This window comes from Chiloscyllium plagiosum, unplaced genomic scaffold, assembly GCF_037043375.1.
Source record: "Chiloscyllium plagiosum isolate Xiang-an unplaced genomic scaffold, Cpla_swu_hap1 HiC_scaffold_15, whole genome shotgun sequence".
Classification (NCBI taxonomy): Eukaryota; Metazoa; Chordata; class Chondrichthyes; order Orectolobiformes; family Hemiscylliidae; genus Chiloscyllium; species Chiloscyllium plagiosum.
Window position 1 is genome coordinate 16,110,741 of NW_028270153.1, and position 27,514 is coordinate 16,138,254.

Below are 27,514 nucleotides of genomic sequence, written 5' to 3' on the forward strand. Positions count from 1 at the left end.
TGGAGGGGCTTGAATTCATTTTGTGATTCTTAGTCACAAAATGTGATCACTACCATGCCATGGAGAAAGTGAGGACTGCAGATGCTGGGGATCAGAGCTTAAAAATGTGTTGCTGGAAAAGCGCAGCAGGTCAGGCAGCATCAAAGGAGAAGGAGAATCGACGTTTTGGGCATAAGCCTTCCTGAAGAAGGGCTTATGCCCGAAACGTTGATTCTCCTTCTCCTTGGACACTACCATACCATACCTGCTTTTATAGAAAGAGTGATAATGTTCCTTGCCAGTGACTGGCAATCCTCAGTACTTATGTAACACAACCGAGAATCTCCCAGACAACAGTGGCAGATGCTGTGAACAGGTGTAATGTAATAATGACACAGAAATAAATCTCCAATACACTTCACATCTAGTGCTCATTGAAAAAGTTTATTGGAAAACTTAATTGCTGTTGCTATGACAGAGATAGTATTGTTTTCACACAGGCGCACCCACATACATGGGCAACTTTCCAATAAGTAGTAATCAAAAAATGTTAATTTTCCACGGCAAGTTCCAAACTGCTTATGAATAATAAAAAAAACGCAACTTAGGGCTTCTGGCGATAGCAAGCAGTGCAGAACTCCTAACGTTTATACTGAATATACGGACATTGGAACAAGAATAGGCCATTCAGCCTCTTGAATCTGTTCTGTCATTCAATGAAGTCATGGCTCGTCTGGCCTAACCTTGTCTACCTACCTTTGGCCCATATCCCTTAATACTTCTGCAAATAAATAAAAAATTTCTCAGATTTAAAATTAACAACTACATTCAGCATCCACTGCCATTTGTGGAAGAGAGTTCCAAACCTCTACCACCCGTTGTCTGGGCAAATGTTTCCTCACATCTCTCCTGAATGGACTAGCACTAATTTTTGAACTATACTCCTAGTTCTAGAATCCCCAACCAGTTTTTCTTTGTCTACCCTGCCTTTTCCTGCTAATATCTTGAAGAGTTCGATCAGATCATCCCTTAACCTTCTGAATTCTGCAGAAAAATAATTCAGACCTCATCTGTGAAATCCCTCCTCATAACTTAACCACTGAAGTCCCCTTGTCGACCCACATGTACTGTCTCCAAGGCCAATATATCCTTCCTAAACTGTGGTGCCCAGATCTGCTCACAATACTCCAAATGGATTTGTGGTGATTGGGTGACCTATGAGGTTCGTAATTGAGATTGTAAACCAGGGCCAATTGGGAACCTTATGGTTAACAAAGTCAACCTGGTCCCAATCACTACAGGGGTCTAACCAAGTTTTTGTAAAACAGCCGCATAATTTCTGCATCCTTGTCTTTCAGAAATAAAGGTTAGGATTCCATTAGTCTTATTAATTATTTTCTACTCCTGTTTGTGGCATTTTAAAGATGTATGCATCTAAACCCCCAAGTCTCTTTGGACATCCATTTGTGTTTAACTTCATACCATCAAGGAAGCACCCCCAAGGAATCTTTGGTCCAAAATGGATAACCTCACACTTGCCAATGACTGATCAGTTAATGCCACCACCCCCTATTTATCTCTCCACCTTGGAGGCTTCCTGCCTCTATTCCTGATGAAGGGCTTTTGCCTGAAATGTCGATTTTCCAGCTCCTCGGATGCTGCCTAACCTGCTGTGCTTTTCCAGCACCACTCTGATCTAAACTCTGCTTTCCAGCATCTGCAGTCCTCACTTTTGCCCAATGCAAGAATATTGTCTAATTCTTTTTGTCAGCCAGCTTTAGGTTTCCATTGTTGTTTCAAACTTTACATAATCTAAACACAACGGCACAGAAACAGTTGTAGCATTTGCTGAATTTTTTTTGAATGTTGAAGATACAACACACATTAAAATAGTTTAGTCTCATTTTAAAACAAAGCGTGATACCAGTAAAGCAATGAATAATAGATCCATAGTAGTTCAGCATTGAATAATTGTGGTTATTCTATTGTTACTTATTGCATGTTACTCTTAGTTGCCTTTAGGAATCAGTGGAGAGACTCAAGTAAATTCTATGGTTGTCTCATTGGGAAAATTAAATAAATTTTGGACATCATATTATCAATGTTGTAAGGAGCGAGCTCAATCAGCTCTCTTGTTAACTGCTTATTTTCGAGAGCCTGATGGAATGTCTCTGCTGTGATGTAATGTGGTTTCTTGTAGATTATTAGCAAGGAGAAATAAAGCTTGGTGCTATGGGACCATTTCTAGGACTCTTCAGAAACCTTTCGATTCTTCATGTGGTCAGTCCAACTAGTAGTGAATACAGTATTATGGAGTGAAAAAGGAATCTTTTGTCCAAGTTGAACTGAATATTTTGTTTGTGGTAAGTTTATTTGGCTGCTTTTAGGATTTACATCTTGTGTAATTAGAATAATTTTGTGACAGCACCTCCATATATAATTTAGTGCTGTCAACACCGCCAAGTCAGACTTTATAATATGTGCAACTCTTCTGTACCAATTCTGTACCATGCTCTGCACTGTACTACAGGTAACAGTGTTTCAACACAGTACAATACTATGGGGTGTTCGTACTGACACCAACTAGCATTAACCTAAGAGCAGTGTTAGTATTCGCACCAAATGTTTAAATTTAATTTCTACTCCTCTGATATTTTAATATGATTCTCAAAATCTAAGCCAGCCAGCAGACAGCAGTCATATTTTGCATTACTATTCAAAGGTCACATTGCATTGTTCGGACACAGAGAAGACAGCAGTCTTGTTTTCAAATTGATGTTCTGAATCTGTCAAAATTTTTTGGTGCAAATAGTTGATTCTTTCGACTTCTCGCTGTTCAAAGAAAGCTGCCGAAATTTTCCTTCGTATACGTAAAGCATAGGTTTCCAAAAACACTGTCATATAAGCAATAGTGTGGAGCAGGCAGACAATACAGATGACCTTGATGTTAGGGTAAGATGGGTGGAACGTGCAAACATCAGAAACAAAGATGAAATCCCAGTGGAATTGTGGTTTTCGGTTTATTAGAGATCGGGATGTAATTAATGGAATCACCATATTTACCTGAAATAGACCAATTCATTTTAAAACATTTGCCATAACTATGAACATAAATATGAAAAATATAAAGTACAGAGAAAATTTTAAAGCCATCTTTTTCTCAAGCTGCTAATATGATGGCATTTTGCAATCAATTGTGGCATTAAAATCATGTCCTTATAATGAAAGAGAAGGATTAATTATTTTTAGGTTTTAACTGTAAATCCCCAGACTTAATTTGCAGACTTAATTTGGATATCATACATTGTGGATAGTCTGGCTTTCTTAAATATGTGTGTACCAATGTAATTTCAAAACTACTTTTGACATCATCATATTTTGTAACAACACTAGACCAGATTTCCCACATTTGCCTGATAAATTCCTGACAGCTAAATATGTTTCATGTTGTACAGTGCTGTGCCATACATCTAAACATAGCTGTAAAGGACTTTAATATGGAAGGAGGGGACTTAATTTGTGTTATAAGACCCCTGAGAAAGTTGGAGAACCCAGGAATGGAACTGACATCGGCTGTGCTCTGCTTGGCTCTCCATCTCAAGAACACGGTATCCTGGAAGAGATGAGCATTAGTCACTTTCCAGATAAAATGTGGAGCCGGAAGGAAGATGATCGTTCAACTCAACCACAATCAGCATAGCTTCCACAACATGCCTCAATCCCAGCCCCACAATTCACAAACTCAACTGAGACGAATGCCAGCGTAGTGAGTAACTTGGAACGTGTTTTTGCAGAAAACCGAACCAGTTGCAAAGGCACAACTCAAGCCCTAGCCTGCCCAGACTAATAGCTGAAGCCTGAATTACAACTTTGCACTGGTTTGGGGGTTCCTAGATATAGGGAATGTTGATTTTGCATTACCTTTTCTGCCTGCACCCCAAGAAATTTCTACAGCCCAAATACTATTTTTTGTACATCATCTGGATGTTTGATTGTAAATAATTCCCAGCTAAACACTATCCATTGGTGAACAATCTGCGTCTCTTGGATAGATTACAACTGTCACTCACTCCCAGCTCATTGAATCATAGAATGAGGCCATTCATACCATCATGCTTGTGGCTGTTCTTTATAATTTCATACATATTCACCAGTCTAGGGATATAACTTTTGAGGCCCTGAAATTTCACCCGTTAAGCCACTCATATGAAGATAATTAGATGTCTGTCTGTTGCTTCCCTGTTTTTGCCGTTGAGCAGCCTGTTTAAGCGTGGGATAGGAGAGAAAAAGTGATCAAGCTATGAAATGAATTACTTGTTGCCTTGAGCAACGTTACTTCATTGTAACTGTATGTGTCAAATGAACAAATTCATGTTACAACTTCATTTAAGCAGCTTCATTTAATCTTCTATTAAACAACTATTTATTTCCAGTAACTTGCAGTCTTGAAAAGCTTTATTCTATATTATTATTTATTACTTTGTTGAAGTTACTCCTCTACTGGTCCATAACAAAACCTTTCTATCTTATATAGCAGCACGTTATTCCAACCGGCTCCTTTCCCAAACTCAGAGGGAGCTTACTGAGAGATGAAGAGGTTTTGGTTTTGCAATTAGTTGCAGCCATTTTTCTAGTGCAAAAAGAGAAGTGCATCAATGCACCTCTTGTGCACAATCTTCTTCATATTATTAATCCAAAACAATACCTGACATCCCCAAAGGATATCTGCGTCCCTACATCCCATCCATCCCTACAAAGGATCCCTGATCTCCAGCCTTAAAGGATACCTGAACCTTGACCCTGCGCCAATAATTAGATTAGATTACTTACAGTGTGGAAACAGGCCCTTCGGCCCAACAAGACCACACCGACCCGTCGAAGCACAACCCACCCATTCCCTACATTTACCCTTTTACCTAACACTATGGGCTACGAATGTCCTGAAACTATATGCATAGGGATATGTTGGCTCTCCAGAGGGACACCTGGTTATCCAAAAGAAATGTACTGAGAAGAGAGCCGCTATGGCCTGGTTTCCATACTCTAGGTTCTCGAAATAAGAGATTCTGGTATCAATTTCATTTAAATAGACAACAGCCTTCACAAACTGAGAATGCTGGGACCACAGTGCACCCTGCAATCTCATCCCAGTGAAAGTGAGAAATGTGGGTTTGGAACTTAGGATTTCAACCTACTTCTGTTATGTGGAGAGGGTCTCCAACAATGTTAAAAATCTGAACTTGTGCCTCTGACTTAATATTTCCCTATGTTATAAAACTCTTGGTTCCGATAAAGAGATTGTCTGCCTACAACTCGAATCTCTCATCATATAACAAAGACAATCCTAGCAATGTAATATAATTGAACAACTTGTATTTACTCTGTGTCTTTTGCAATCATCAGCGGTTTCAAAGTGTTTTATGTAATTACACAATACAGAACGTTACCAACTTTATTGATAAGGCCATCGCTTGCAAGAATCTCAAAAGGAAATGATACAGCTAATTTATGAGATGAATTATTAGGATATTCCACCATGTGTTCTGGCCAGATTTCACTCCTCAGCTGCTCTCACCAATCTGCTGGTTGCAGATGCGTTGGTAAGAATGACCATCACACAGTTCTTGTGGAGACAAAGTCCCACTTTCACATTGAGAATAACCTCCATCATGTTGTGTGATATTATTACTGTGCTAAATGGGACAGACTTCAAACAGATGTAGCAATTCAAGACTGGGCATCCATCTGCAATCTGCAAACTCATGCCAGGCATATACCTTAGTCTACCATTACCTTCATGCCAGGGGATCAATTCTGGTTCAGTGGAGAGTGCAGCAGGGCCTACCAGGAGTAGCATCAGGCAGAGAAATTAGGTGTTACCTGGGGCAGCTACCAAACAGGACAATCTGCATGCCAAGCAACAGCAAGTAATAGACAGACAATCCCACAATTAATAAATCAGATCCATGCTCTGCAGTCTTGCTACCTTCTGTTGTGAATGGTGATGGTTAATTATATAACTCACTGGAGGAGGTAGCTCCACAAATATTCCCATCCTCAAGATCCCAACGTATTAGTGCAAAAGCTAAGACTGAAGCATTCTTAGCAATCTTCAGCCATAAGTGCCAAGTGGATGATTCATCTCAGCCTCTTCCAGTGGTCCCCAGCATCACAGATAACAGTTTTCAGCCAATTCGATTCACTCCACATCATATCAAGAAATGATTGGAGACACTGGATAATGCAAAGGCTATGGGCCCTGAAAACATTCTGGCAGTAGTACCAATAAAAGAGAAACTTAGTACCCTGAGGAACTCCTGCAGAATGCCCTGGAGCTGAGATGTCTAAACTCCAACAACCGCAACCATCTTCCTTTGTGTAGTACCAAAGAGTTATGCTCCAGAACTTGCCATGTCCCTAGCCAAACTCTTCCATTACAATTACAACACCAGCATCTACCTGACAATGTGGAAAATTCCCTAGGTATGTCTTGTACACAAAAAGCAGGACATATTTAACACAGCTAATTACCGCTCTGTCGGTCTACTTCTGATCATCAGTAAAGTGATGGAAGGTGTCATCAACAGCGCTGTCAAGTAGCACCTGCTCAGGAACGATCTGTTCAGTGATGCCCAGTTTGGGCTCCGCCAGGGCCACTCAGCTCCTGGCGTCATTACAGCCTTGGTTCAAACATGGACGAAAGAGCTCAATTCCAGAGGGGAGGTGAGAGGGACAGCCCGAGAAAACAAGGCTGTATTTGAACAAGTGTGGCATCAAGGAGTGCTAGCAAAAAGAGAATCAGTGGGTATCAGGGGACAAACTATCTGCTGGTTAGAGTGATACCTGACACAAAGGAAGATGGTTGCGGTTGTTGGAGTTCAGACATCTCAGCTCCAGGATATTTGTGCAGGAATTCCTCAGGGTAATGTCCGTGGCCCAAACAGGAGCAACAGCAGCAGTTACAGCAGCTCGAAGGGCAGGAGCTTGGACCAGGCCCTGTCGGGAGTGGTGAGTCACTGAGTTGAGTCTTTACATCTGACATCGGAGACTAGAGGTTTCTGGGAAAGGAGGGACTTTTTTTATTTCCCTTCAGCCATATAAGTGAGTGTTTTCTAAACCTGATACCTTTCCTTTGTGGGGCCTCCCACCCAACCACCTCCTCTAACCTTAAACACCAGGGACACATCAGGTAAGCTTCTCTTTTTTCATATTCTGAGAAGGGGACTATCAGGGATGGCAGTGCAGACAGAGAGGAATGTTCCTCCTGCAAGTTGTTTCAGGTGAGGGACACCATTAGTGTTCCATCCAAGTACATCTGTCGGAAGTGCACCCAACTCTCACTCCTCCAAGACCGCTTTAGGGAACTGGAGTGGGAGCTGGATGAACTTTGGATCATTCGGGAGGCAGAGGCTTTGATAGGGAAGAGTTACAGGGAAGCAGTTATTCCTAGGCACGAAGAAAGCTGGGTGACTGTTTGAAGGAGGAAAAAACAGTTGTGCAGGGATCCCCTGTGGTCGTTTCCCTGGAAAACAAGTATACCGTTTTGGATACTGTTGGGGGGTATGCAGTGTGGTGCAGGTCTCTGGCGCAGAATCTGTCCCTATTGCACAGAAGGGAAGGAGGGAAAGGAGGAGAGTGTTAGTCATTGGGGATTCAGTAGTTAGAGGGTTAGATCGGAGGACTGTTGGGAATGAACGAGACTTGCGGCTGGTGTATTGCCTCCCAGGTACCAGGGTCCGTGATGTCTCAGATCGTGTCTTTGGGGTCCTGAAGGGAGAGAGGGACCAGCCCCAAGTCGTTGTCCATGTAGGCACCAATGACATAGGTAGAAAGAGGGATAGGGATTTAAGGCAGGATTTCAGGGAGCTAGGATGGAAGCTGAGAGCTAAAACAAACAGAGTTATCTCTGGTTTGTTTCCCATGCCACATGATAGTGAGGTGAAGAACAGGGAGAGATATTAGCTGAACGTGTGGCTGCAGGGATGGTGCAGGAGGGAGGGTTTTAGGTTCATGGATAATTGGGGCTCATTCTGGGGAAAGTGGGACCTCTACAAACAGGACGGTCTTCACTTGAACCAGAGGGGTACCAATATCCTGGGTGGGAAATTTGCTGGTGCTATTCAGGTGGGTTTAAACCAGCTTGGCAGGGGGATGGGAGCCTGAGATGTAGTTCCAGTGCACAGAAGGATGAGAGTAGGGAGGGCATGGACAGGATTTCATGGTCACAGGAATGTGCTGGCAGACAGCAAGCTGGTTTGAAGTGTGTCTACTCCTAAGGCTCAGGACAAGGATAGATGGGTTACAGTTAGGGGGAGAAAAGGGGACAGACAGACAGTGCAGAGATCCCCTGTGGACATTCCCCTCAGCAATAAGTATACTGTTTTGGATACTGCTGGGGGAATGACCTACCAGAGGAAAACCATAGTAGTCAGTTTTTTTAGATTAGATTACTTACAGTGTGGAAACAGGCCCTTCGGCCCAACAAGTCCACACCACCCCGCCGAAGCGCAACCCACCCATACCCCTACATCTACCCCTTACCTAACACTACGGGCAATTTAGCATGACCAATTCACCTGACCTGCACATCTTTGTGACTGTGGGAGGAAACCGGAGCACCCGGAGGAAACCAACGCAGACACGGGGAGAACGTGCAAACTCCACACAGTCAGTCGCCTGAGGCGGGAATTGAACCCGGGTCTCTGGCGCTGTGAGGCAGCAGTGCTAACCACTGTGCCACTGTGCCACCCACAGTGTCAGGCTCAGTTCTCTGGCACTGAGCCTGACACTGTGGCAAAGAAGGGAAGGGGGCAGAATAGAAAAGTACTTGTGGTAGGGGACTCGATAGTTAGGGGAATCGACAGGAGATTTTGTGGTCAGGATCAGGATTTCCAGAAGGTATGTTGCCTCCCTGGTGCCAGGGTCCGGGACATCTCCGGTCAGGTGTATAAGGTTCTAAAAGGGGAGGGCGAACAGCCAGAAATCGTGTTACATCTTGGCACTAATGATATAGCCAGAAAGAAAACTGAGGATATAAAAAGTGATTGCAGGGAGTTAGGATGGAAGCTGCAAAGCAGGACGAACAGAGTAGTGTTCTCTAGTTTACTACCATTGCCACGAGATAGCGAGTCGAGGAACAGGGAGCGGGCACAGCTTAACACGTGGCTACGCAGCTGGTGTAGGAGGAAGGGCTTCAGATACGTAAATAATTGGGATGCCTTCTGGGAAAGGTGGGACCTGTACAAGAAGGACGGGTTGCATCTGAACTGGAAGGGGACCAATGTCCTGGGTGGAAGGTTTGCTCGAGTAGTTCGAGAGGGTTTAAACTAGTATGGCAGGGGGGTGGGAACCTGAACTGTATACCAGAGGTGAGAGTTGATGCAGATGAGGCAATAGCAAGAGGTAGACCAGCTAGTGGGAAGGATTTTCCTGGGAAGGAACCAAGGGATCCGTTAAAGTGTGTTTGCTTTAACACAAAGAGTATCAGGAATAAAAGTGATGAACATAGAGCATGGATCAGTACTTGGTGCTATGATGTTGTGGCCATAACAGAGACATGGGTTTCTCAGGGGCAGGGATGGTTGCTGGATGTTCCAGGGTTTAGAGCATTTAAAAAGAATACGGAGGGGGGATAAAGAGGAGGGGGTGTAGCACTACTAATCAGAGAGGGTATCACAGCTACAGGAGCTTCCAATGTCGAGGAAGATCTGCCTACCGAGTCAGTATGGGTGGAAATTAGGAAGAGCAAGGGAGCAGTCACCTCATTAGGGGTTTATTACAGGCCCCCCAAGAGCAGCAGGGAGATGGAAGAAAGCATAGGTCGGCAGATTTTGGAAAAGTGTGGATGTAGTAGGGTTGTTGTAATGGGTAACTTTAACTTTCCCAATATTGATTGGAACCTCCTTCGAGCAGAAGATTTGAATGGAGCTGTTTTTGTAAGGTGTGTTCAGGAGGGTTTCCTAACTCAGTACGTTGACAGGCCAACGAGGGGAGAGGCCATTCTAGACTTGGTGCTCGGAAACGAGCTGGGGCAGGTATCAGATCTTGTGGTGGGAGAGCATTTTGGTGATAGTGACCACAACTGCCTCACATTCTACATAGCTTTGGAGAAGGAGAAGATTAGGCAAAATGGGAGGATATTTAATTGGGGAAGAGGAAACTATGATGTGATTAGACATGAGTTAGGAAGCATGGACTGGGAGCAATTGTTCCATGGTAAAGGCACTATAGACATGTGGAGACTGTTTCAGGAACAGTTGTTGCAAGTGATGAATAAATATGTCCCTCTGAGACAGGCAAGAATGTGGAGGAAGCTAGGATCAAGCTCAGCTCTAGAGGATTACAGGCAAGCGAGGAAGGAACTCAAAAATGGTCTGTGGAGAGCCAGGAGGGGGCACGAGAAAGGCTTGGCAGAACGGATTAGGGAGAACACAAAGGCATTTTACACTTATGTGAGGAATAAGAGAATGGTCAAAGAAAGAGTAGGGCCGATTAGGGATAGCATAGAGAACTTGTGTGTGGAGTCTGAGGAGGTAGGGAAGCCCTAAATGAGTTTTTTGCTTCTGTCTTTATGAAAGAAACGAACTTTGTAGTGAATGAAACCTTTGAAGAGCAGGTCTGCATGCTGGAATGGACAGAGACAGAGGAAGCTGAAAATTTTGTCAAACATTAAGATTGACAAGTCGCCAGGCCGAACCAGATTTGTCCTCGGCTGCTTTGGGAAACGAGAAATGCGATTGCTTCACCACTTGCAAAGATCTTTGCATCCTCGCTCTCCACTGGAGTCGTACCTGAGGACTGGAGAGAGGCAAATGTAATTCCTCTCTTCAAGAAAGGAAATAGGGAAATCCCCAGCAATTCCAGACCAGTAAGTTTCACGTCTGTCGTCTGCAAGGCGTTAGAAAGGATTCTGAGGGATAGGATTTAAGACCATCTGGAAGAGCATGGCTTGATTAAATGCAGTCAACACGGCTTTGTGAGGGGCAGGTCATGCCTCACAAACCTTATCCAGTTCTTTGAGGATGTGACTAGAAACGTTGATGAGAGTCGAGCTGTGGATGTGGTGTTGCAGCTCTATAAAACTTTGGTTAGACTTTAGCGAGCTGTGGATGTGGACTTTAGCGAGCATTTGATAAGGTTTCCCATGGCAGGCTCATTCAGAAGGGCAAGAGGAATGGGATACAGGAGAACTTAGCTATCTGGATACAGAATTGGCTGGCCAACAGAAGACAGCGAGTGGTAGTAGATGGAAAATATTCTGCCTGGAAGTCAGTGGTGAGTGGTGTTCCACAGGGCTCTGTCCTTGGACCTCTACTGTTTGTAATTTTTATTAATGACTTGGATGAGGGGATTGAAGGATGGGTCAGCAAGTTTGCAGACGACACAAAGGTTGGAGGTGTCGTTGACAGTATAGAGGGCTGTTGTAGGCTGCAGCGGGACATTGACAGGATGCAGAGATGGACTGAGAGGTGGCAGATGGAGTTCAACCTGGATAAATGCGAGGTGATGCATTTTGGAAGGTCGAATTTGAAAGCTGAGTACAGGATTAAATATAGGATTCTTGGCAATGTGGAGGAACAGAGGGATCTTGGTGTACAGGTACATAGATCCCTTAAAATGGCCACCCAAGTGGACAAGATTGTTAAGAAAGCATATGGTGTTTTGGCTTTCATTAACAAGGGGATTGAGTTTAAGAGTCATGAGATCTTGTTGCAGCTCTATAAAACTTTGGTTAGACTGCACTTGGAATACTGTGTCCCGTTCTGGTCGCTCTATTATAGGAAAGATGTGGGTGCTGTGGAGAGGGTTCAGAGGAGGTTTACCAGGATGCTGCCTGGACTGGAGGGCTTAACTTATGAAGCGAGGTTGACTGAGCTCGGACTTTTTTCATTGGAGAAAAGGAAGAGGAGAGGGGACCTAATTGAGGTATAATGAGAGGCATAGATAGAGTCGATAGCCAGAGACTATTTCCCAGGGCATAAATGGCTAACACGAGGGGTTATAGTTTTAGGCTAGTTGGAGGAAAGTATAGAGGGGATGTCAGAGGCAGGTTCTTTACACAGAGAGTTGTGAGAGCATGGAATGCGTTGCCAGCAGCAGTTGTGGAAGCAAGGTCATTGGGGACATTTAAGAGACTGCTGGACATGCATATGGTCACAGAAATTTGAGGGTGGATACATGAGGATCAATGGTCGGCACAACATCGTGGGCTGAAGGGCCTGTTCTGTGCTGTACTGTTCTATGTTCCATGTTCTATGTATCCAAAATAAGGTAGGTGAGCTTGCAGCATGGATAGGTACCTGGGACTTCGATGTAGTGGCCATTTTGGAGATATGGATGGAGCAGGGTGAGGAATGGATGTTGCAGGTTCCAGGGTTTAGATCTTTCATTAAGAATAGGCAAGGCGGTAAAAGAGGGGGTGGTGTGGCCTTATTAGTCAAGGACAGTATAATGGTGTCTGAATGAACCTTTGATGAGGACTCGTCTACTGAGGTAGTATGGACTGAGATTAGAAACTGGAGAGGAGAGTTTTTTATAAGCCTCCTCGGAGTTCCAGGGATGTGGAGGAGAGGATCGGCAAAACTATTCTGAGTAGGAGTGAAAGGAACAGGGTGGTCATTATGGGGGACTTTAACTTCCCCATAATTGACTGGAAATGCAGTACGTCGGACAGATCAGTATTTGTCCAATGTGTGTAGGAGGGTTTTCATGACACATTATGTGTCAACAAGAGGGTGTTTGATTTAGTGGTAGGTAAGCTAGGAAGGACTTAAAGAGAGAGTTAAGAAGAGCAAAAAGAGGACATGAGCAGTCTTTAGCAAGCAGTCTGTAGGATAAAGGAGAATCCTAAAGCTTTCTATAGGTATGTGAGGAATAAAAGGATGACTAAGGTAGGAATAGGGCCAGTCAAAGACAGAAGTGTGAAGTTGTGTGTGGACCCTGTGGAGATCGGAGGGGTGTTAAATGAATATTTCTTTTCGGTTTTCACTCAGAAAAAGGAGAATATTGTAGAGGAGAAGAATGAGATACGAGGTATTACACTAGAAAGGATCAAGGTTAGTAAGGAAGAGGTATTATCAATTCTTGAAGGAGTGAAAGTAGACAAGTCCCTTGAGCCGGATAGGATTTATCCAACGATTCTCCGGGAAGCTAGGGAGGAGGTATTGGAGCCTTTGGCTTTGATCTTTGAGTCGTCATTGTCTACAGGTTTAGTACCAGAGGACAGGAGGATTGCAAATGTTGTGCCCTTGTTCAAGAAGGGCAGTAGAGCTAACCCAGGTAATTACAGACCAGTGAGGAAAAGTCAGTTGTAGGAAAAGTCAGTTGTAGGAAAAGTTTTGGAAAAGATTAGAAGAGATAGAATTTATAATCATTGAGCAAGCAACAATTTGATTTCAGATAGTCAACATGGTTTCGTCAAGGGCAGGTCATGTCTCATAAACCTCATTGAGATTTTTGAGAAGGTGACCAAGCATGTCATAGAGTCATAGAGTCATACAATCATAGAGATGTACAGCATGGAAACAGACCCTTCGTTTCAACCCATCCATGCTGACTAGATATCCCAACCCAATCTAGTCCCACCTGCCAGCTCCCGGCCCATATCCCTCCAAAACCTTCTTATTCATATACCCATCCAAATGCCTCTTAAATGTTGCAATTGTACTACCTCCACCACTTCCTCTGGCAGCTCATTCCATGCATGCACCACCCTCTGCGTGAAAAAGTTGTCCTGTAGGTCTCTTTTATATCTTTCCCCTCTCACTCTAAACATACGCCCTCTAGTTCTGGACTCCCCCACCGCAGGAAAAGACTTTACCTATTTACCCTATCCATGGCCCTCATAATTTTGTAAACCTCTATAAGATCATCCCTTAACCTTCGATGCTCCAGGGAAAACAGCCCCAACCTGTTCAGCCCCTCCATATAGCTCAAATCCTCCAACTCTGGAAACATCTTTGTAAATCTTTTCTGAACCCTTTCAAGTTTCACAACATCTTTCCGATAGTAAGAAGATCAGAGCTGCACTCAATATTCCAACAGTGGCCTAACCAATGTCCTGTACAGCCGCAACATGACCTCCCAACTCCTGTACTCAATACTCTGACCAATAAAGGAAAGCATACCAAACTATCCTATCTACCTGCGACTCTACTTTCAAGGAGCTATGAACCTGCACTCCAAGGTCTCTTTGTTCAGCAACACTCCCTAGGACCTTACCATTAAGTGTATAAGTCCTGCTAAGATTTGCTTTCCCAAAATGCAGCACCTCGCATTTATCTGAATTAAACTCCATCTGCCACTTCTCAGCCCATTGGCCCATCTGGTCAAGATCCTGTTGTCCACTACACCTCCAATTTTGATGTCATCTGCAAACTTACTAACTGTACCTTTTATGCTCGCATCCAAATCATTTATGTAAATGACAAAAAGTAGAGGACCCAGCACCGATCCTTGTGGCACTCCACTGGTCACAGGCCTCCAGTCTGAAAAACAACCCTCCACCACCACCCTCTGTCTTCTACCTTTGAGCCAGTTCTGTATCCAAATGACTAGTTCTCCCTGTATTCCATGAGATCTAACCTCGCTAATCAGTCTCTCATGGGGAACCTTGTCGAACGCCTTACTGAAGTCCATATAGATCACATCGACTGCTCTGCCCTCATTAATCTTCTTTGTTACTTCTTCAAAAAACTCAATCAAGTTTGTGAGACATGATTTCCCACGCACAAAGCCATGTTGACTATCCTGAATCAGTCCTCGCCTTTCCAAATACACGTACATCCTATCCCTCAGGGTTCCCTTCAACAACTTGCCCACCACCGAGGTCAGGCTCACCGGTCTATAGTTCCCTCGCTTGTCCTTACCACCCTTCTTAAACAGTGGCACCACGTTTGCCAACCTCCAGTCTTTCTGCACCTCACCTGTGACTATCGATGATACAAATATCTCAGCAAGAGGCCCAGCAGTCACTTCTCTAGCTTCCCACAGAGTCCTCGGGTACACCTGATCCGGTCCTGGGGATTTATCCATCTTTACCCGTTTCAAGACATCCAGCACTTCCTCCTCTGTAATATGGACATTTTGCAAGATGTCACCATGCTGGTGAGGGTAGGGCAGTTCACGTGGTGTACATGGACTTCAGTAAAGTCTTTGATAAGGTTCCACACGGTAGGCTGTTGGAGAAAATGCAGAGGCATGGGATTGAGGGTGATTTAACAGTTTGGATTAGAAACTGGTTTTCTGAAAGAAGGCAGCGAGTGATGGTTGATGGAAAATATTCAGCCTGGAGTTCAGTTCAGTGGTGTGCCACAAGGACCTGCTTTGTGACCACTGCTGTTTGTCATTTTTATAAATGACTTAGACGCAGTCATAGATGAATGGTTAATAAGTTTGCAAATGACACTAAAGTCAGTGGAGTAGTGGACAGTGTGTCAGAATGTTTCAGGTTGCAGGGGGACTTAGATAAACTGCAAAATTGGGCTGAGAGGTGGCAAATGGAGTTCAATGCAGATAAATGTGAGGTGATACACTTTGGGAAGAATAACAGGAAGGCAGAATACTGTGTCAATGGAAAGATTCTTGGTAGTGTGGACGTGCAGAGGGATCTTGGAGTCCATGTACATAGATCCCTCAAAGTTGCCACCCAGGTTGATAGTGCTGTTAAGAAGGCATACAGTGTATTAGGTTTTATTGGTAGTGGGATTGGCTTCGAGAGCCATAATGTCATGCTGCAACTGTACAAAATTCTAGTGCTGCCGCACTTGGAATATTGTGTACAGTTCTGGTCCCCATATTTCAGGAAGGATGTGGAAGCATTGGAAAAGGTGCAGAGGAGATGTACCAGGATGTTGCCTGGTCTGGAGGGAAGGTCTTATGAAGAAAGGCTAAGAGACTTGAACCTGTTCTCATTGGGAAGAAGAAGGCTAAGTGGGGATTTGATAGAGACATACAAGATGATCAGAGGATTAGATAGGGTAAACAGTGAAAGTCTTCTTCCTAGGATGATGACATCAGCTTGTACGAGGGGGCATAACTACAATTGAGGGGTGATAGATTTAAGACAGATGTCAGAGGCAGGTTCTTTACTCAGAGAGTGGTAAGGGCGTGGAATGCCCTGCCTGCCAATGTAGTTAACTCAGTAACATTAGGGAGATTTAAACAATCCTTGGATAAGCACATGAATGATGATGGGATGGTGGAGGAAGATGGGCTTAGATTAGTTCACAGGTCGGCGCAACATTGAAGGGCCTGTTTTGCACTGTATTGTATTATGTTCCATGTTCTAACTATCTTCAGCTGCTTCATCAATGACCTTCCCTCCATCATAAGGTCAGAAGTGAGGATGTTCGCTGATGATTGCATAATGTTCAGCATCATTCGTAACTCCTCAAATACTGAAGCAGTCCGTGCTCAAGTGCAACAAGATCTGGACAATATCCATCCATGGGCTGATAAGTGTCAAATAACATTCATGCCACACAAATGCCAGGCAATCACCATCTTCAATAAGAGTTGATCTCACCACTGCACCTTGATGTTCAATGGTGTTATCATCACTGCAGCCTTCACTGTCAACAAACTAGGGGTTACCATTGACCAGAAACTCAACTAGACTTGCCAAGAGGAGTCCAAAACTAGAGGCCATATGTTTAAGGTGAGAGGAAGAAAATTTAAAAGTGATCTAAAGGACAACTTCGTCACGTAAAGGATGGTGCATATATGGAATGAGCTGCCAGAGGATGTGGTGGAGGCCAAAACATTTAAGAAGCATCTAGATGGGTGTATGAATAGGAAGGATTAAGAGGGATATGGGCCTAGTGCTAGCAAATTGGACTAGATTATTTAGGATATCTAGTTGGCATGCGCGGGTTGGACCGAAAGGTCTGTTTCCGTGCTAAACATCTCTATGACAATGGCTACAAGAGCAGGCCAGAGGCTCGGAATCCTGCAACGATTAGCTGGCCTACTGACTCCTCAGAACTTATCCCCGTCTACAATGCACTACTCAGGAGTGTGATGGAATACTCCCCACTTGCCTGGACAGGTGCACCTCTGACAACATTCAAGAAACCTGACACCAATCAGGACAAAACAGCTCACTTGACTGGCACCACATCCACTCTCTCCACCACCGATACTCAATAGCAGCAGTATCTAGAAGATACACTGTAGAAATTCTCCAAACGTCCTCAGACAGTACTTTCCAAACCCACAACCACTTCCAACTAGAAAAATAAGGGCCACAGATACATGGGAACATCACCACCTGAAAGTTCTTCTTGAAGTCACTCAATATCCTGGTGTAGAAATATATCGCCATTCCATCACTGTCACTGGGTCAAAATCCTGGAATTCGCTTCCTAAGTGTTTTGTGGGTGAACCTACAGCACATGGATTACAGTTCAAGAAGGTAGCTCACCACCATCTTCTCAATGGCAGCTCAGGACAAGCAATAAATGCTGGCCAGCCAGTGACGCCCAGGTTCCATGATAGAATAAATTTTAAAAATGAGATCATGGCCGATCTTCTAGTGCAATACCATTTTCCCCACACTATCCTTCAACTGTTTTGTTGTGTTGAAATGTATCAATTCCAATTTGAACCTCCAAAGCCCACTGCGGTAGAGAATTTCAAAGATTCACTCCCCTCTGAATTAAAAAAAAATTCCTTCTCATCTCAGTCCTAAATGGTCTGGTCTTTATTCCGAGGTTGTGTTACCTGGTTTTATAATCCCCAATCAAGGGAAACATCCTTTCATAACTGTCCTGTTGACTACTTCTAAGACTGGTTAGTTTGAATGAAATCAGCTTCCCATTCTTCAGTTTATGTCATCTTTCCTCATAAGACAATCAACTATTAGTACAGTAGTCGAACTATTCTAGTAAATCTCTTTCTGAATCAGAATAGTGTGTCAGTTCTACAAGAGTAACTCACCTTCTCTGTTGCATCTATATCATTTTTATAATAGAGTACACGACTGTTTACACCCAACTCCTAAGTACGGTCTGTCATGTTTAACATTACTCCATTGCTTTCCAATTCTACCTCTCTAGAAATTAATCCCAGTACTAAATGTATGTATCTTTTAATTGCCTCATTGACCTGAATGTCAACCAAAATTTCATCTTGTCACCACAAGGAAAGCAGAATTTTTGAAAAAAGTCATATTTACAACAAATGTAAGCTCCAACGTGATAGGTACAGGTGGAAGAACAGCAATCTGAAGCAGGATGTTTGAGGTCAGGTTGAAGACAATGAAATCTGCTGCAATGAAAATTGCAGACAAGGCGAGGAACACTGTACAAATCACAAATTGCTTCACACATCTGGCTGTCTCATCCGGGGACATCTTCAACCCTGTGGATTTGATTAGCTTTTTACTGGAAGTCCGACCAAGTTGCATAAGCTTCGCCTTGTCTGTTTGCATAAGCTGAGCCAGCCTGCTAGTTATATAGACATTGTCGAACTGCAGATCTGTCAGATAGCCCTTGAGATACCAAGCTGATGTTAGAGACAGATAGAAGAAAACAAAGCCAGCTAATACTCTGTTGGTATTCAAAGTGGTCTCATCAAATATGCCCTGAATTGTTGAAAGGTTGCCTTGGATTTCATTGCCAATAACTTGTAGATGATTCTTGATTGCTAACATTTCGATGTCTGAATTAACACGCCATTCTGCTTTCGACTTTGAAACCACATTGCTCTTTGAGATTTGTTCAAAGAGATAGGCTATATCTTTATCCATTGATAATTTAATCTGCTTAAGAAAGTTTGTTGAGTTCACAAGGCTTTGCGCTGAGGTCAGAGCAATGCACTGCATCACTTGAAGAATCATCTTGATATTGCCCATAAAGTTGGGTATTATGTTGATGGCACTGAGCATGAAACACGTGGAGAAGAGCAAATCACGACCTTGCTTAGAACCTAATGTGGGGATCACCATTGTGAACACGCAACGTACAGGATGGACCAGGAAGAGAAGCAGAAACATGGCACCCGTGAATATGCAAGTTATTATATTGGATGCCAATGATCCATATTTCAGAGATGAAAACATCCAATTATACAATAGTCCACCAATGATTGCACATATACTGGAACATAACAGAAAGAGGACAAGTAGTTCTCTCCAGTCATCTGGAGTAGGTTTAGAGTAAGTAACCCATGCAAACCGCATGAATTCCTTCATTTTCTGAGCCCATTTACTCCCACAGGAAAAGGGTTTCTCCAAAATACGGTATCTGCAGGGGAAATAAATTAATTTTTAGCAAGTGAATTCTTCGATATTGGAAATTCTACTCCACCATGCATGAACAAAAACATATTCCAACTGAACATGATCCCAATTAGCCTATCACAACATTCTGACTGAATGTGAGTGCTGAAAGCCAAACGAATCAGGGGCAATGAAGAATTGGTCAATGCCAAATTAGTCTGGCAAAGAAAAATTCACTAAAAACAAAACAAAGATCTGCAGATGCTGAAACCAAAACAGAAATTGTTGGAGAAACTCAGCAGGTCTGGAAACATCTGTAGAGAGAACAACTGAGTTAACATTTTGCGTCCAGTGACCCTTTGTCAGAATTTTGGTTTTCTGTAACTCTGTTTGTCTCTCCAAAGAAAAATTCACTGCCTGCCTGGTAACAGATCATCACAAGATCATTTAAATAAAAACATATAAGATTAGAAGGTACTCCCATAGAAAATGCTGTGCCATATAATAAGATCCTGGTGGTCAGCTTCAACTCTACTTCTCAGCTCACTAAGTCCCTATAGGCCACCTACTGGAGTAGACCCCTCTCCCTCCCTCACAGTTGTCCTCTGGCTGCTTCTCTCTTCTCCAACAAATTTGGTGAGAGGACACCTTCCTGTTAGGGCACACTCTCAGTTACTCATCTCCTGCTGCAGTCTACTGCTTCTGTCAGCGGGAAGGTTGTCCCCAGGGATGACTTTGAGATTCAGAAACTGTGATTCCTCCCCTCAAAGTGAAAACTCAGTCAGTATTTGGTACAATAACTTTTGAATCCAGTGTTATAAATTAACAGATACATTGAACTCAAATACATAACTTGGTAGGGTTTGAAGTCAGAGCCTTTGGATTACTAGTTCTACACTAGGTTACTTCATTCAGATCAGGTTGGCAACGGACAAATGGTTTGGATTTGCATAGTGTAAAATTATCTATTGGGTGGTAACTTTCGATCATGCTAGAGTGACAAAATCTTTCTTCTTCCTCTTCCTTTGCTACAAGGCAGTCTCCATGGGAGGTGAGCTGAAAATGTGTTGCTGGAAAAGCGCAGCAGGTCAGGTAGCATCCAAGGAACAGGAGAACCGACGTTTCGGGCATAAGCCCTTCTTTTATGCCCGAAACGTCGATTCTCCTGTTCCTTGGATGCTGCCTGACCTGCTGTGCTTTTCCAGCAACACATTTTCAGCTCTGATCTCCAGCATCTGCAGTCCTCATTTTCTCCTCCATGGGAGGTGAGTTTGTTCAGATTTGCAGCACACTACCATGGTCTCCAGTACCTTAGCATTGGTTCAGTATCTTATTCGAGGCACAGCACCACCATTACAGAGCAAGCTGCCCTCACGTTACACCCATGTAGAGGAATGTCACAATCTTCTGACTCAGAGAGGAGTGCTTACTACTGAATCAAGGATTACTAATTATCTCATGTTGCAGTTCTTGTTTACTCAGGGTTACAGAAGACTTCCAGAAGTACCATGCATTTTTTGTGGTTACTAATGGTGCATGACTATTCTTCGATAGGTTGGGGAAATAAGAAGGAACCATAAAACATATTAAACTCAATTTCACACCTTGGTAGGGGTTGACATCATAGCCTCTAGATTGTTAGCTATATTCTAGGTTACTTCATCCCTGTCACATTGCCAACTGACAGATGGTTCAGGTTTTTATGCTCTACAGTTTACTATGTTTGATCTAAAGAGAGAGCTAAGATGAGTGAGTAGGGGACATGAGAAAATGTTGGCAGATAGGACCAGGGAAAACCCTAAAGCTTTCTATAGGTATATAAGGTGTAAAAGAATGACCAGAGTAAGATTAGGGCCAATCAACGACAGTCGTGGGAAATTGTGCGTGGAGTTAGAGGAGATAAGGGAAGTGCTAAATGAATATTTTTCATCAGTATTCACACTGAAAACAGATAATGCTGTCGAGAATACTGAGATACAGGCTACTAGACTAGATGGGATTGAGGTTCACAAGGAGGAGGTGTTAGAAATTCTGGCAAGTGTGAAAACAGAAAAATCCCTCAGGCCGGATGGGATTTATCCCAGAATTCTCTGGGAAGCCAGGGAAGAGATTGCTGAGCCTTTGGTTTTATGTTGTCATTATCTACAGGAATAGTACCAGAAGACTGGAGGATATCAAATGTTGTCTCTTGTTCAAGATGGGGAGTAGAGACAACCGTGGTAATTAAAGACCAGTGAGCCTAACTTCGGTTGTGGATAAAGCATTGGAAAAGATTATAAGAGATAGGATTTATAAACATTTTGATTGGAATAAGGGTAGGTCATGCTTCGCAAACCTTATTGAGTTCTTTGAGAAGGTGACCAATCAGGTGGATGAGGGTAAAGCCGTTGATGTGGTGTATCTGGATTTCAGTAAGGCGTTTGATAAGGTTCCCATGTAGGTTATTGCACAAAATACAGAGGCATGGGATTGAGGTTGATTTAGCAGTTTGGATCAGAAATTGGCTAAAGGGTGGTGGTTGATAGGAAATGTTCATCCTGGAGTTCAGTTACTAGTGGGGTAACGCAAGGATCTATTTTGGGTCCACTGCTGTTTGTCATTTTTATAAACGACCTGAGTGAGGGTGTAGAAGGATGGGTTAGTAAATTTGTGGATGACACTAGGGTCAGTAGAGTTGTGGATAGTGCCGAAGGATGTTGTAAGTTACAGACGGCTGAAAGGTGGCCAATGGAACTGAAAGGCTGCAGAGCTGGGCTGAAAGGTGGCCAATGGAGTTTAATGCAGAAAATTGTGAGGTGATTCACTTTGGAAGGAGTAACAGAAATGCAGAGTACTGGGCGAATGGTAAGATTCTTGGTAGCATAGATGAGCAGAGAGATCTCGGTGTCCATGCACATAGAGTCCTCAAAGTTGCCACCCAGGTTGATAGGTCTGTTAAGAAGGCAGATGGTGTGTTAGCTTTTATTAGTAGAGGGATTGAGTTTTGGAACCATGAGGCCATGCTGCAGCTGTACAAAACTCTGGTGTGGCCGCGCTTGGGAGTATTGTGCACAGTTCTGGTCATCGCTTTGTAGGAAGGATGTGGAAGCTTTGGGAAGGGTTCAGAGGAGATTTACTGGGATGTTCCCTGATATGAAGGGAAAGTCTTACGAGGAAAGCTTGAGGGACTTGAGGCTGTTCTCATTAGTGAGAAGAAGGTTGAGAGGTGACTTAATTGAGACATATAAGATAATCAGAGGGTTAGATCGGGTGAATAGTGGGAGCCTTTATACAAGGATGATGATGGCTAGCATGAGGGGGGCATAGCTTCAAATTGAAGGGTGGTAGATATAGGACAGATGTCAGAGGTAGTTTCTTTACTCAGAGAGTAGTAGGGGTGTGGAATGCACTGTCTGCAACAGTTGTAGACTAGCCAACCTTAAGGGCATTTAAATGGTCATTGGATAGGCATATGGATGAGAATGGAATAATATAGGTTAGATAGGCTTCGGATTGGTTCCACAGGGCAACATGGAGGACCGAAGGGTCTACACTGCGCAGTAATGTTCTATGCTCTATCTACTTTTGATTACATTGTATGAGACATAAAAGTATTGAAGTAAAACATTTTCAAGTAAAGGAGAAAATTAATGAGATTATTCAAAATACAAACTTCATACTGGGAAAACATGGTTCTTTGGATTTTATTTTTTTTCAAAGCTACCTCCCAAAACATCTGGAATCTTTCCATAGGATACTCTGAGGTTGGGATTTCAGGACAGTAGTGAATTATTTGATTTGGGCAGCAGCTTTGGAGCTTTGATTTGGTGTGTGACTTGTTACAGTTTGAAACTACAATCTACAGCCACACTGCGAGAATTGGCAGTCCAGCAGGTGAAGCCTTGGTCTTTGTGGCAGCCAATCTGGAAATATGAGCTGCACCAGCAAGGTACCCAGACAATGGCTTCACTTCCTTCAGATTCAGTGTCACTTTAAAAATAAAAAAGACCAAAAAAAAAGAATCTTTGTTGGTTTTTATATTTTGACTTCCTTTGAAAAATTAACTCTTTTCACTTCTTTGCAATTTCACACATAAGTGAGACCAAAATTAACAGCATTGGTGCAATGTAGCTGAATTATTTGCAGTGTGTAATAGCTTGATCCTTCCTCAAACATTGTGTTTTGTACATTTCTGTCACTTGTCACTGGGTTAAAACACAAGCCATTCACTTAGAAATTCTTAGTAGCAGCTGTGTAATATATGCAAATCTAGGTTTCTGACAGTGTTATCAGCATTCCACTGTTTATTTATTTTTATTTTCTGGGGTGTAGCTTTACAGACAACAGCACTTGTTAAATTGAATATTATCCAACCCGGTCGTTGCCTCATTCCATTTGTTGCTGAATCCTCAACATGTAATTTTTACCTCTGGATTACACTGTTCCAGTGGAGCCCTGATCGATCTTATGTTCAATTCTCCACAACCTTAAACTCTGTTGACTGTGAGTCCATTTGCACCAAATCCCATTATTCACCGATAGGCCCTCAGTTTGCTAGACCTAGCTTAGCTCCAGATTAATTAAGGAGGAAAAAGTGAGGACTGCAGATGCTGGAGACCAGAGTTGAAAAATGTGGTGCTGGAAAAACACAGCAGGCCAGGCAGCATCCGAGGAGCAGGAGAATCGACGTTTCGGGCATAAGCCCTTCTTCAGGAATTCCTGCAGAAGGGCTTATGCCCGAAACGTCGATTCTCCTGCTCCTCAGATGCTGCCTGGCCTGTTGTGTTTTTCCAGCACCACATTTTTCAACTCCAGATTAATTAATACCTCAATTTTCAAATTCTCACCATTGATATCAAATCTATCTATGGCTTCACTCTATTGCTTTAATTTCCTCCAGCCCTCCAGATATTCACATTTCTCTAATTCTGGCTTTCAAAATATCTCTGGGGTTAATTGTTCCATCATTTATGGCCACACCTTCAGTTGCCTAGGCTGTTTGCTCTGTAATTAGCTCCCTAAATCTCTTTCCCTTTCTGTCACAATTCTCTCCATTATGATATTCTGTAAATATGCTTCCTTTACTTCAGTAAAAGTAATCTATTGGTCTTCTGATGTAATATCCCCAAATGAGGCTTGTGCTAAAATTTGCTTTGTGACAATTCCGTGAAGTACTTTTGGAAGGCTTTATTACATTAAAGGTGATAGCACAAATGCAAGTTATTGTTGTCTTTTGATTTTGACCATGCAATACATCATCGTCAACATTTTTCCAATCCTCCTAAACACTAACATGTATCAGCAGTAAGTAATTGATTACAATGAAGAGCAAGAGCTCAGCCTGATTTTAATCCTGTTCCTAGATCAGAGGCAATGTGAGCGCAATGGTTGTTGGCTGGACAGCTGGTTTGTAATACAGAGTGATACCAAGGACATGGGTTCAATTCCTGCACCAGCTGAGTTTACCATGAAGGATTCTTCTTCTCAATCTCTCCTCTTGCCTAAGGCGTAGTGAACCTCAGGTTAAACCACCATCAGTTGTCTCTCTCTATCTCATGAGAGACAAGTCCATAGTCTGGTAAGATTATGGTGACTTTACCTTTAGTTCAGCATCAAAGTAGGAATTGAATCTGGGACTTTCTGATTAACCTATCTGAGTAGTATAGGCAGAACCTTTACACGACTGGCCATTGAAATGATACCATTGACTATTTAACAAGCTATTTTAAAAAGAGCCAAATAGGTAATGGAGGTTTTTTTTTGTGGGTGGGGAGGGGCATGGGTGTTAATTGTAATAGTGGAACCATTCCATTCTGTCTGTAGCTTGAATTGTGGCACTTCTTTTGTCTTCTGACTGGTTCTCTTGAATCTTCTACCCACACATTCTACTGAGGGGGATGGCAATGACTTTGGATTCTATGGATTGGAGTCAGGGAGAGGAATGGTGGTGAGGTGATATGGTGCAAAGCAAGTACATGCATCTGTTTCTCATTCAAGTCTTTAAGCTTCATATTTGAGCAAACAGAACCAATGACATCCACTTATTTCAGTATGAGGAGCGTCACAATCACCTTTGTGATTCAAATTCACAGCTGCAACCTTATAATGATCAGTAGCAGAAGTCCCTGTTAATTTTGTCCCACCCTCAGAAACACTCCATTTGGAGTTCCCCCTTCATGTTCCACCTCAGGTGTTCTCTGACCTGGTGAAATAAGTAAATGGTGCAAAAACTCTATTTTTGAATGGTGATGACTATAACAAAACCATTCAGCCTTTCGTTTCGCATGGAAAATGAAATGCTAAGAAAACCAACAGGATTTACTTACTTGTGCATGTTTTCGCCAACAAGGTGATGTTGTTTCTTGTCCTGCGTTGTCACTTCAGATGTTAGCGGTCATGTAGCTATTACAATTTCCAAGCCAGTTAGCGGGTAGAAGAGGAACAGAAGTTTGTTTTAAACTGTCCCCCACCGTACGCTCCTCCCATTAAACCTCAACAATCACATCCACAGTTTGGCACAGTTGCTGCCCTAAAGAAACTTATCAGCTTCCCCACTGACATAATATTTTGATTATTTTGACAAGTCATTGTTTCCTCTTTTTTTGAAAAAAGTACCTTTGACGTTGCCACCTTATATGGACTTAGTTTGCAGAAAATGAAGAATAAACAAATGGAGGAAGTTTGTGCTTAGCAATTTCAGAGAAATATTATGTTATTTATAAGAATTTTTTCAACAGTTTTGAGCTCTTGCATGTTTGGCAAATCCGCCTTCTGCACTCTGCAAGTATTCCTGATGAAGGGTTTATGCCCGAAACGTCGATTTTCCTGTTCCTCGGATGCTGCCTGACCTGCTGTGCTTTTCCAGCACCACACTCTTAACTCTAATCTCCAGCATCTGCAGTTCTCACTTTTGCCTATTCCCCAATGTTAACCTCAGGAGACAAGTTTTAAGAGAACATGGATCATAAACTATCACGAGGAAGAATCAGTTTGGCATGAAGCACTGGGCCCCTTTGCTTTTTTGCTTCTCTCTCATCCTTCAAGATGCTCATTAAAAGCTTTCCATGACCTGTCTTAATACTTCATTATGTGGCTGGATGGAGAATTTAGACGAGTGAGGGGGGCATCATATAGAAACATATAAAACTATGAAGAGAATATATAGGATGGAAGTAGAGAGGACGTTTCCACTGGCAGGTGATACTCGGACAAGAGGGCATAGCCTCAGGATTGGGGGAGCAGACTTAGGACTGAATTGAGAAGGAGCTTCTTCACCCAGAAGGTTGTGAATCTATGGAATTCCCTGCCCAGTGAAGTGGTTGAGGCCCCCCCCATTAAATGTTCTTAAAGCTAAGAAAGATAATGTTTTGAACCTGCTCCTGGTTCTTATGTTCCATATGTAATGTGCCTATGAAATGCTGCCATTGGATTTCACTACTTTAAAAATACTATATAAAGCAAGTTCTTGTAATGTAGCATGCAACTAGCTAACATAGTTCTTGCAACATCAGCAGTGATCTTTGGGACCAAGGTCAACTGTTCTGAAGCCCTTGTTAACGTTTTTCAAGTTTACTTGGATTTTCAAACAAGCACCGATAAAGAGCCACACAAGAGACTTTCATGTTAACTCATAGCTCATGGGATAAGAGGCAGAAGCAACATGGATGCAAAATTTATTGAGTGACAGGAGAATGAGAGCAGTGTTGAATATTTGCTTTTTGGACATGTGCAAGGTCACTCATCCAGAGGGAGTCATCTAGACTCAAAACATTAGCTTGCTTTCTCTCCATGGATGCTGCCTGACCCGCTCTGATCTCCAGAGGTTTTTGTCTTCAGTTCAGATTCCAGCATCTGCAGTAATTTTCTCCTGGTGGAGTGTGCTAGTTGTCCATGACAGGACTTCTGTCCTGTTCTATATATATTAATAACCTAGGCATTGGCATACAACACACAGTTTCAAAATTTGTACATGACACGAAACTTGGAAGTATTGTGACTGAGGAAAAAAGTATTAAACTGAAAAGGACGTAGACAAGTTTGTGGAATGAGGAAACAAGTGGCAGATAAAATATAATGTAGAGAAGTGTAAAGTGGTCCTTTTATGGAGGGAAAACTGGACAGGGGTGAGAATACATAATGGGTTCAATTCTTGCACCGGCTCAGGTTACCTTCCCAACCTCTCCCCTTGCCTGAGGTATGATGACCCTCAGATGAAACCAACTACCAATGGTCTGTCTCTAATGAGAGTGCAACTGTATCACAACTTAGAGTCATAGAGTCACATACAGTGCAACCATCTGGGACTATGCTGATTCTTCCTTAATTATGATTCAATAA

At 42.8% G+C, this 27,514-nt stretch overlaps 1 protein-coding gene across 1 annotated transcript; it reads right to left on the reverse strand.

Annotated features, from left to right (window-relative positions):
* Positions 1-402: 402 nt before the first annotated feature.
* Positions 403-25,589, reverse strand: ocstamp (osteoclast stimulatory transmembrane protein). Its single transcript, XM_043710741.2, has 3 exons — positions 25,504-25,589; positions 18,155-19,223; positions 403-3,042 (listed from the first exon to the last, which is right to left on the reverse strand). Exons 1-3 carry the CDS (start codon positions 25,509-25,511, stop codon positions 2,692-2,694), a joined length of 1,428 nt encoding a protein of 475 aa, XP_043566676.1. The 5' UTR covers positions 25,512-25,589; the 3' UTR covers positions 403-2,691.
* Between the last annotated feature and the right edge of the window lie 1,925 nt (positions 25,590-27,514).